The 12,377-nt window shown below is 38.3% G+C and overlaps 1 protein-coding gene across 1 annotated transcript in view; it reads right to left on the bottom strand.

The window, feature by feature from the left end:
* Positions 1-5,821: 5,821 nt before the first annotated feature.
* The window catches only part of LOC140737212 (potassium channel subfamily T member 2), an 879,580-nt gene continuing 873,024 nt past the window's right edge, over positions 5,822-12,377 (bottom strand). Inside the window, exon 30 of the mRNA XM_073063510.1 lies at positions 5,822-9,329. Coding sequence (XP_072919611.1) covers positions 9,212-9,329 — 118 coding nt within the window. The 3' untranslated portion in view covers positions 5,822-9,211. The remainder of the gene's footprint in view (positions 9,330-12,377) is intronic.

Below are 12,377 nucleotides of genomic sequence, written 5' to 3'. Positions count from 1 at the left end.
AAGTGGGGCTCAGACACAGGACAGAGGAGTCCAAGTTGCTGGAGGGCATGAGTGATAGAGTGGGGAAGGACTTGCCACGTTGACCAGAGTATCCCAAGGAGTATCTGAACCTGAAGAAGTAGACGACGGTGTAAAGAGGTCTCAAAGAATCAGGAGACCCCAGATAGGCTGGTCTATTATGGATAACTCTGAACATCCTCTACATAGCACCATCCAGAGACAGAGAAGCAGTTTCAGTGACAGGTTACTATCAATGCAATGCTCCTCAGACAGGATGAAGAGGTCAATACTCCCCAATGCCATTAGGCTTTACAATTCTACCTCCAGGACTTAAGAACTTTTTAAAAGCTATTAATGCTTTTTGAGACGGTGATTTAGATGCATATCATATTTTTTTACTGAGTTAAGTATTGTATGTAATTAGTTTTGCTACAGCAAGTGTATGGGACATTGGAAAAAAGTTGTATTTCCCCATGGTGATGAATAAAGTATCTATCTATCTATCTATCTATGTAGCACTGGGGGAACAGAATGTGGCACCTATTGCCTTGGTGAGCTGTCACTGCCATTTACACCTGGGTTGGACTTTGTGCTTTGTATGATGGGGTGGCAGATTATCTCAGTGTCATGAGGACGTGACTATATTTGTGGGGGGAAAAGTGTAACACCCTGGGAAAGGTTTCAACACTAACACAATGGCCTTTCTATAGAAGCAGTGTTTGGGTTATGGTTAGAGATAATGGGTGCTTTAGACTGTGAGTCGTCCAATGAAGGGAGTGTGTTTTTTGTGTTTTGTGCCTGACACCGGTGTGAGCTGTGTCTTTTGTTTGATGTGGGATGAAGGGAGAAGATGCCAGAGAAAAGAGGTCGTAGGACTCGACCCGGAGCAGGGCCATGATTCGATGAAGCTCGGTAGATCGAAGGAGGATTGGCAAAGGGGAAACCATGAACTCCAACTTGTGCACGTTAGACTGTTTCATTAAAATCGGTCCTTTTCTTTTTTTTTGCTTTTTCTTTACTAACCCTTTAGTCAAATGAAGAATTACAAAGCTAATTCATTTAATTGTATGTGGTGTACTGTTGGTTATTTTACAGTCCTTATTTATAACAGGGTAATAAATCACGCAGCATGCAAACGGGGGGTTTTGAGGGGCTTGCACTTCAATCTCCCACGTTTGGTGGGGCTGGAGATTGTCTTCCCTAGACTTATGCAGCTGAGGGAACCAGAGTGTTTCACGGGTTTATTTGAATAAAGAGAAATTGAATGTTCTGTTACATATACAGTTTTATGTCACATTAATCTAAAGGGGGTGGAAGTGTAATGTATGGATCTAATTCTCTTAGTGCAATGACTCCTCAGCACAGATTTTTGGCTAATAACTAAGCATGCGCATTGATCCGTTCTCTCCCACTCTGCAATGTGAATATACCAGTTAAAGCCACCTCCACATGTGTGCCTTTATTTCATTGATATGTAGTTGTACAGACACAACAAGGAGTAATGTTTTACTCAGACATGGTGGATGCCTGGAATGACCTGCTTGATATGGATGCCTTTAAGAGACACTTGAATAGGCACATGGATGTGAGGACAATGGAGGGATATGGACATCGTGTAAGTAGCAGTGAAGAGTGTTCAGGTGTTTTTGATTTGCTTTTTAGCTGGTTATGCACAACATTATGCGCCGATGGGCCTGTTCCTGTGCGGTATTGTTCTATCTTCTAAGTTCTATGTTTTCATAAGTAGAATGTGGAGGTACATGAGAAGGTCCAGAGAAGATTTTTGAGAATAGTTTCCAGAATGAGGGATTGGAGAGACTCGAACATTTTTCTTTAGAGATGGCAGCTGAAGAGAGATCTGAAATCTATAAACTGATGGACAGAGTGGATAGCAGGTGACTGTTCCCATTTATGGAGTGATTGAAGACAACAAGTCACAGTAGACAAAAACAGCGAAAGGATTATGAGTGACATAAGGAGTAACTTTTTTACACAATATGCTAGCTGTACTTTTGGTGTACACTAGTTCCATTGTGATCCTTAAAAAGGCAATTGGATAAATGTGTGCTGGGGAAAACCTTTGTAAGACTGCAGAGGAAAAGCTCTCATTGGAACAAGTGAGTGGCTCTGGTGGAGAGCTGATGCAAATACAATGATGAAATGGTGGTCATCTTCACTACAACCATTCTGTAAGTTCACAATAAAGATATTAGGCTAATTGATAAACTGAGTATCCTGCCTTCCTCAAGTAGATGACTTAGAGTATGCATCCAATTTTAATGATTCCTAAATCAGAAGTCTGCCAGACTTTGTCTGTAGTAGATGTAGGTGCTTGTCCCTCTGTTTCCATCACTTTGGCTCTATCCTTCCATTGTTTTTATTTTTATTGTATACCATAAGACATAGGAGCATATTAGTCCATTTAACTCATTGAATTTGCTCCACCATTTGATCATGGCTGATTTATTTTCCCTCTCAACCCCATTTTCCTGCCTTCTCCCTACTATTGACAGGTTTACTATGGAAGCTCTCTTTGACATATTGCTGCAGAAAACTGCCCCACATTCAAAAACTTTACTCCCTTTCTGATGTGAGTTGGTCAATTGTGTAAATGTGTAAGTCAAAATTTGCTACTAAAATTGCACGTGTCTAATCTCTGTAAGAGAACTAACATGGTGGAAACACTCAACCTGTCATCTGTGCAAATGGAGTTATATTGCAGGTTGAAGATCTTTTATCACAACTGACCTTGGCCTATTCTGTGCATTCACCTAATCTCCATTTCCTACTAGGGTGTAATAAAAATATAAACACCAATTTTAAATTAAAATTAGTAACTACTGTGTATTAAATCCTTAAAAGAAAGTTCCCATTTGCTTCAAAAAGGCAACAATTATACCAGTGCCTAAGAAGAATAATGTGGGCTGCCTTAATGACGATCACCTGGAAGCACTCACATCTATAGTGATGAAATGCTTTGAAAGGTTGGTCATGTCTAGACTGAACTCTTGCCTCATTAAGGACCTAGACCCATTGCAATTTGCCTATCACCACAATAGGTCAATGGCAGATGCAATCTCAATGGGTCTTCACATGGCCTTAGACCACCTGGACAGCACAAACACCTATGTCAGGATGCTGTTCATCGACTATAGCTCAGCATTTAATACCATCATTCCCACAATCCTGATTGAGAAGTTGCAGAACCTGGGCCTCTGTACCTCCTTCTGCAATTGGATCCTTGACTTTCTAACCGGAAGACCACAATCTGTGCGGATTGGTGATAATATTTCCTCCTCGCTGATGATCAACACTGGTGCACCTCAGTGGTGTGTGCTTAGCCCACTGCTCTACTGTCTCTATACCCATGAATCTGTGGCTAGGCATAGCTCAAATACCATCTATATATATGCTGATGATACAATCATTTTTGATAGAATCTCAGATGGAGATGAGAGGGTATACAGGAGAGAGATATGCCAACTAGTGGAGTTGTGTCACAGCAACAACCTGGCATTCAACATCAGTAAGACGAAAGAGCTGATTGTGGACTTCAGGAAGGGTAAGATGAAGGGACACATACCAATCCTCATAGAGGGATCAGAAGTGGAGAGAGTGAGCAGTTTCAAGTTCCTGGGTGTCAAGATCTCTGAGGACCTAACCTGTTCCCAATATATCGAAGCAGTTATAAAGAAGACAAGACAGCGGCTATACTACGTTAGGAGTTTGAAGAGATTTGGTATGTCAACAAATAGTCTCAAAAACTTCTTTAGATGTACTGTGGAGAGCATTCTGACAGGCTGCATCACTGTCTGGTATGGTGGGGTGGGGGGGGGGGGCTACTGTACAGGATCGAAAGGATCTGCAGCTCCATCTTGAGTACAAGCCTTCAAACTACCCAGGACGTCTTCAAGGAGCGGTGTCTCAGAAAGACAGCATCCATTATTAAGGACCTCCAGCACCCAGGGCATGCCCTTTTCTCACTGTTACCATCAGGCAGGAGATACAGAAGCCTGAAGGCACACACTCAGTGATTCAGGAACAGCTTCTTCCCCTCTGCCATCTGATTCTGAAATAGACATTGAACCTGTGAAAACTACCTCACTTTATTAATATACATTTATTTCTGTTTTTTGACTGATTTGTAATCTATTCAACATATGTATACTGTAATTGATTTACTTATTTATTATTATTATTATTATTTTTTCTTCTTCTATATTATATATTGCTCATAAAAGTTTTGACAAGGTTTCTGACAGTGTTATATTTTGAGTACTATCTTTACCTTGCATGTGTGTGAATGCTACCAAACACCACCTGAAATTCAGGCTTGGAATCTGGCATTATACACATCTGCACTCAAAGTGATAAGTATTTGATTGGGGAAACATACTAATAAATCAAGATGGTACAACTTTTATTTGATAGGGGAGAATAAGAGATATAGTAAGTTGATCACAAACACGAGCAAATCTGCAGATGCTGGAGATCTGAAACAACATACACACAACATGCTGAAGGAACTCAGCAGGTCAGGCAGCATCTATGGAAAAGAGTAAACAGTCGAACTTTTGGGCTGAGACCCTTCTGCAGGACTGAGAGGGAAAGGGGGAGATTCCTGAATTAAAAGGTGGGGGGGGGGGGGAAAGAGGCTAGCTGGAAGGTGATAGATTAAGCCAGGTGGGTGGGGAAGGTCAAGGGCTGGAGAAGAAGGAATCTGATAGGTGGAGAGAGTGGACCATGGGAGAAAGGGAAGGAGGTGGAGACCTGGGTGTGGATATAATACAGATGAAAAGAAGTAAAAGGTCAGAATGGGGAATAGAGGAAGTGGGGATGGGGGAATTTTGTTCATCGGAAGGTGAAATTGATATTCATACCATCAGATTGGAGGGAACCCAGATGGAATATAAGGTGCTGTTCCTCCACCTTGAGGGTAGCCTCATCTTGGCACAAGAGCACTGAACAGTGATAGTGATATAAATTTGATGTTGTGCAGAGGTTTTGTGGTAAGATGCACAAGCAGCGGAATCATAGCTGATCCATGCTGGCCAAGGTGTCCACCTCAGACAGTCCCATTTTACCCACATTCCCCTGCAGCTCATTGCACATATCTCTATGGAAAACTTTGCTTTATGATCTTTTCCCTCTCACCTTAAACTAGTTTTAGACTTACCTGCTCTAAGAAGAAGACTGTGACAATCCACTTTATAAATGCCCCTCATGATTTAATGAACCTCCATAAGATCACCTGTTAGTCTTCTCAGCTCCAAATAAAATTGTCCCAGCCTATCTCTCCTTATAATTCTAGTCCCAGTAACATCCCCCTTGAAACTTTCCTGCATCCTATCTAGCTTAATCACATCCTTCCTAAAGTATTGAGATCAGAAATGCACATATTACAGATACAGTTTTGTTAATGTCCTGTACTGCTGTAACATTACATCCCAACTATTGCACTCAGTAGCCCACCTGATGAAGGCAAGCACACCATATATGTTCTAAAAAATCTTGTCTATGTTGCCTCTTTCAGGGAACTATCCCAATCTCCCTGTTCAACAACACCCTGTAGCCCTGCCATTTACAATATATGCCCTGTTCTGGTTTACCTTCCCAAAATACATCACTGCACACTTATCTGAGTTACATTCTTCGCTTACCTTCCCAGTTGATTTTCTGTTGTAACCTTGGATATGAGCCCCTGACCTTTTTCTTGTACTATACAGGTCTACTGCCTACAGTAACCTGTGTTCACTTAGGGTTATGCACTCGGACACATTTTAAAGTATTAGTATGAAATAATTGTTGAGCTTATCATAAATTTAATTATCTTTTAGCTTTTAATAGCAAAAAACTGATATACCAGTACAATAATCCAAATATTGTAGACGATGCAATATGCAAGACACACGTGCAATTAAAAAAATCATTTAGTTGCAAAACCAAAATTTAATAATTCAACATTTGGCAATTTGAATAGCTTCTGAACAAATTATGTTATGCAATTAAAAAGACCAGGAAGGAAATATAAATTACAAACACGTGAATCAAAATAGTATGAGAGAGTACAATCTTTTAGACACTAAAGTTGCATTATCTTTTCGATTCTTTCATTAAATTATAAAAGAGCATTCCAGACAACAACTTAAACTATTGATCCTTCGGCTACTGATGTTTCACAAAATCTGATATTGTTTAAACAGTTTTATGCATGGACAGTATTGTCAGATATATTTGAGTACATTATTAACAACAATAGAGAAGCAGTGTATGAAGTAGTATAGGACTTGGTGCTTTGAAATGAATCAAAAAGCTACAGTAATGGCTTTAGGGTCCAAAATTAATACTGATCTGCCAAATCAAAGCAGATATATTTTATATTGGAACAACAAGTCAGAAGACAATTGATCCAATAGGCCACTGGATTCTGTTTATCATCTGCTAACTGCACTGCGCTCCTGCATGCAGCAAGTTGAATGTGCAAACTTTCTGGTTACAGTCTCCTACGGTTACTTGTGGGAGAGATAAACGTATTTGCAGTTTATATTTTTTTCATGAGAGCTAATATAAGGTGGGTTAGTGACAAATCAGCCACAAACCATCTAGTCTCATAGCTCTGTTAACTTAATTCCCCTGAAATGTGATTATTTTAAATGCACTCTCATGTTTTGTATGCAGTTTGTTTCTTGTTCAAAGTTTATTGTCTTTTTTTTATACTCAGTTCAGCAAAACAGATTGAAAAATCTTCAACTGGTCCCAAAATGCATTATCAGAATTAAGTTTCATTGCTGCTTAGTAATATTACAAAATGACTGGCTATTTCAAAAGTTTCTGCCAGTTCATTCCTTTTGCAACTAAAAGTTGATCAACATGACATGTTTAGGTCACTATCCATTCTGTTTTCACCATTTGCAAGTTCAAATACATTGGGATTAAAAATAACTTGCAAATATTTCATACTTCCCATTTCACTTAAACTTTCCACCACAACTTGATACAAGATAAACACAAATCTTCTGAATCCCTCCAGTTTTTTTTTTTGGCTTGTGTTTCACGATGTTCCTTAAGGCATACCATTAGTCACCCTTTATTGCTCACTGACTGGAAACCATGGGCCAAATTTAAACCAACGATGAGCCAGCCTGTTCAGAGCACATTGTAAATTCAAATAAGTAACACCCTGGTGAGAAAGTGTCTTACAAATGTGAATTTATAATTTGATTCTTGTCATCTGATTGTGTGCTTACTAAGTCGAAAATCAAGATTTGCTTCCACACTACTACCCTTCCTCTCTGTCTCCAGCTCCAGTTCTCCCAGAAGTTGTAACACGGACAATCCATGTTATTATGACTTTGATAAAAACTGTAGAGAAAATGAGTATTCTTAAAATCAGCAATGAAGATTGAAACCTGAAAATGTTAATATTGAAGACCAACAAAATAAAGCACTATTTCTGAAACTATACTTCCCAGTTCCAATTTAGAAATGGTATGAGCTTTGTTTCAAAGTCAAAGCATTCAGTTTTAAATATAGGTCAGGTTTCAGAGTTAATGGTGGTGAGTCTGGTGTTTCTTATTCAAAACATCGCTCAATTGTGGAAAGCACTGCTTCCAAGTTTGATGATGTTGCCTCCTGGCAGTCATGTACATTCCAGGATAATAAATTTGAGGCAGGATCTCGGCTGCCTGATTTGTCCCCGTCTAAATTCAGACCAATTTTTCTGTCCAAATAACAGATCAGATATAGGTTCAGTACTTTAGCACAACAGTTATCCTGTAGAGTTGTCAATTTACCTGTCAGTGAGGTAACCTGTTATATTCTATTCAAGATTCAAGACCACACAATTATGTCTTTGTTCACTCAGTCAAAAGTGAAGTAAACAAAAAGTACTTAACATATATATATTAATTTAGATTATATTATGTTACTCTTTTTGGCAAATTACATATAATACATTTTGTATAATATTTAATAGAAAACATTTGAATAATTTCTTCACAAATATTCAAAAGGACCACATCCAATATTTTATTAGTCTTCCTTGTTTACACTTTAGGTTTATAGAGATGTGGTCTGTGTTGTTCAATACACATCATAGTTGTTGTTAACTGTAGTTACTGTCCTCGGAGGGTCCACTCTTCTTAAAAAATTCTACAACTTAGCTAAATTCTACAATTATCCATCAAGGAAATAGTTGTAAAATTTCCTTTAATTGTACCCAGAGCAGTTGACACCATTTGGATGATCAATGACATGAAATACAATAGGACCAGGTTACATTGGAAACCTGGAAGATCAGCATCCTGAAATAAATCCTTATGTGATGTCTGTGTACCAGAAAAGTTATTGGTTGAAAGGAGGACAGAATTTAGACAATTAAATATTGGTCATTAAGCATTGATTGGGTGTGTATTGGATGCTGGTATTCAATTTCATGGGAGTCTCAGAAACTACTCTATTCTCAGTGAAGTACTGCATTGTAACATAACTCCATGGTGATATTTCATGACTTCTTGATGCAGTTTTCCCAGCTATGTTACATTAAATACTTGCCCTTGGGAAATAAGTGTGGGACAAGCAAAGTGGGGAGGGAGTGGTCAGTGAGATTGAGTAGGAGAATTCCTGCTAACGTACATTCTCCATTGTTCTTTTGAGACAAGATATGATTTGGTTTAAGGTTTATGAAATTATTTTATATTGAGAGACCAAAATATAGAGAAGTGCACCTTTCAATGAATTATATATATGAAATTACTTGCAATATAATACTTCAATACCATTATATGTTAATTCCTAGTTGCTTTCCAGTAAACCTGCCATTTTTTCCATTAATAGATACATTGCTTGTTCATATAGAGGACTCATTTACTGTCAGATTTCAACACTCTGCAACAGATTGCTAGAAATGGAATTAATTTCACCACATTTCTTGCATTATGTGTTTCTTAGTTATAATATTTTAAGAAACAGGGCCACAGTGAGAGCATATGGCTAGGTTCTGATGAAAAGGTTTAAACTTACTTGAATCACTCAGACTTTGTGAATTAGATGATTGGCCATACATTAGTTTAATTGATTCTGTCCCAGTTTATAGTGCTTCCAACAAGTCACTAACTGAAATGTGTTTCTTATCTAGCCACTGTAATGTTGAAAACCCTAAAAATTCTCATCGAAGTTTGTTGTGGTATTTTTTACAATGCTGACCAGTTAACTAAAGCTGGGTGTTTTCCTTTGTATCCCGTCCACCTTCGTTATTTTCACAAGTGCTGATCTTGAGATTGGGTTTACTGTTTGGGACATAAGCCAAAGGATCAGGCCGGATCAGGTAGCTGTTAGACACAAGAAGAATTAGAAATTTAATTGAACAAATGATATAAAAGAGAAAATAATTTAAACAGGAAGAAAGCTGAGAAATTCAAAGTGCCAATGCTTTACATCCTGTAGAAATTTCTTTGGCATTTACTATTCATGTGCATTATTAATAAATGCTGAAATTAGAATGCACATCTTCTTATTCCAAGCACTTAATTATATTAAACAATATAATTGAAATCTTTATTTGCTCTGCACTGGAAATCCATCAAAATGTAAAGGTTTAAGGTTTTATGAAACAGTAATGTATGGTAAAAAGAGGACATGGATGACATTCAATTTTTTTTGTAATAAAAGTATTAACTTAGTGAAGGTCCAACATATTTAACTCAAGATAAGCTCATCATTCAATTCTGAAAATACTCAGAAACATTAATAAATTTGCTTAAATCATTTTGTGATCAGTTCTCACAGTTCTAATAATTCAATTCGGTAATATTATCATTTCAAAAGGCTACTTCCAAGATATTTGGATTTTCATTGACTTTATTGAAAGAAAACAGTTTTCTATCACTATTTAAACCATATTCAGATTCTATTAATGCAAGAGGAACTGCATTTATTTGACTATTCTACTAGTTCTTCACATTAATACAGATTGTCAAAATGACTCTGTTAAAGATCAAGATCCATAGTTACTGATAGATTAACTTTGTACGACACATGCACATTTAAACATACACTGAGAAGCATCTTCTGTGTCAATGACCAACACAGACTGAGTATGTCCTGGAGGCAGCCCAAATGTCCTCATGATATAGGAGCAAAATTAGATCATTCAGCTCATCAAGTCTGCTCCACCATTTTTCATGGCTGACCCATTTCCCTCTCAAACTTTTGTGTCCTAACTAAATCAAGAACCTATCTACCTCTGCCAGTAATACATCTAATGAGCTGGCCTCCACAGTTGCCATAGGCAACAAATTCCAAAGACTCACCGCTGTCTGGCTAACAAAATTTCTCCTCATCTCTGTTCTAATGGACATCCTTCTATTCTGAGTCTGTGCAATCTAGTCCTAGACTCCCCCACCGTTGGAAACATCCCTCTCCACATCCATTCTATCAAGGTCTTTCAACATTCAATAGGTTTCAGTGAGATCGCTCCTTATTCTTCTAAATTCCAACGCATAAAAGCCCAGAGCCATCAATTGCCCCTCAAATTACAAGCCTTTCATTCCCAGAATCATTCTTATGAACCTCCTCTGAACCCCCTCCAACATTAGCACCTTTTCTTAAATAATGGACCCAAAACTGTTCACGATACTCCTAGTGAGGACTCACCAGTGTCTTACAAAGCCACAGGATTACATTCTTACTTTTACGGTATATTCTAGTCCTCTCAAAATGAATGTCAACATTGCATTTACCTTCCTCACCATTAACTCAAACTACAAATTAACTTTTAGGAAATCCTGAACGAAGACTCACTTTTGCACCTTTGCACCTCAGATTCTTGAATTGTCTCCCCAGTTGGAAAATAGTCTATGCTTTTATTCTTTCTACCAAATTGCAAGACCATATACTTCCTGACAACATTCCATTTGTTATCATTTTGCCTATTCTCGTAATCTGTCCAAGTCCTTCTGCAGCCCCCCCTACTTCCTCAATACTACCTGCTTCTCCACCTATCTTCATAATCATCTGCAAACTTAGCCACAAAGCCATCAGTTTCATCATCTAATGCTCTACCCATGCTAGATTTGTTCCTGTAATACCATGGGCTCTTATTTTGTTAAGCGCCCTCATGTGTAGCACTCCGTCAGGGGCCTGAAAATCCATGTGCACAAAATCCACTGATTCTCCTTTGTCTATCCTTCTTGTTACTTCCTCAAAGAATTCCAACATATTTGTCAGGCAAGATTTTCCCTTAAAGAAACCATGCTGACTTTGCCCTATTTTATCGTGTGCCTCCTTGTACCCCAAAACCACATCCTTGACAGTTGACTCCAACATCTTCCTAACCACTGAGGTCAGGCTAACTGGCCTCTAATCTCCTTTCTTCTATCTCCATCCCTTCTTGAAGATTGGAGTGACTTTTGTAATTTTCCAGTCCTCTGGAACCATTCCAGAATCTAGCGGTTCTTGAAAGATCATTATTAATAGCTCCACAATCTCTTTCAGAACCCTGGGGTGTAATCTATTAGGTCCAGGTGATTTATCTACCTGCAGACCTTTCAGATTCCAAAGCATCATCTCCCTAGTAATAGCAACTGCAGTCATTTCTGTCCCCTGATACTCTTGACCTTCCAGGATACTGTTAGCATCTTCTACAATGAAGACTGATGCAAAATACTTATTCAGTTCATATGTCATTTCCTTGTCCGCATTACAACCTCCCCAGCATCATTTTCCAGTGGTCCAATATCTACTCTTACTTCTCTTTTACTCTTTATAACTATGAAAAACTTTTTGGTATCCTCTTTGATATTATTGGCTAGCTTACCATCATATTTCATCGTTTCCCCCTCTAATGGTTTTCTTCAGTTGCCTTGTATTTGTTTTAAAATGTTCACAATCTTCTAACTTCCATTTAAATTTTGCTCTTTTATATGCTATCTTTTTTGCTTTTATGTTGGCTTTGACTTCCCTTGTCCACTACAGTTGTGTCATCCTACCTTTAGAATACTTCTTCTTTGGGACATATCTATCCTTTGCCTTCGAAATTCCTCCCAGAAACTGAAGCCATTGCTGCTGTTCTATCATCTCTGCTAGTATCTGCTTCCAATTGATTTTGGCCAGCAACTCTCTCACACCTCTGTATTTCCATTTACTCCACTGTAATGCTGATATATCTGGCTTTAGCATCTCTCTCTCAAATTGCAGGGTGAATTCTGTCATAATACGATCACTGACTCCTAACGGTTCCTTTAACTTAAGGTCCTTATACAAATCCTGTCCTTTACACAACACCCAATCGAAAGTACCTGATCTCCTAGTGTGCTCTACCACAAGCTATCTTGTAGACATTCTAAAATTCACTCTCTTGGGATCCAGCACTAACCTGA

The sequence above is a fragment of the Hemitrygon akajei genome, chromosome 12, assembly GCF_048418815.1.
Source record: "Hemitrygon akajei chromosome 12, sHemAka1.3, whole genome shotgun sequence".
NCBI classification, from domain to species: domain Eukaryota; kingdom Metazoa; phylum Chordata; class Chondrichthyes; order Myliobatiformes; family Dasyatidae; genus Hemitrygon; species Hemitrygon akajei.
The sequence above is the reverse complement of the archived record's forward strand: the minus strand, read 5'-3'. Positions and strand labels throughout refer to the sequence as shown.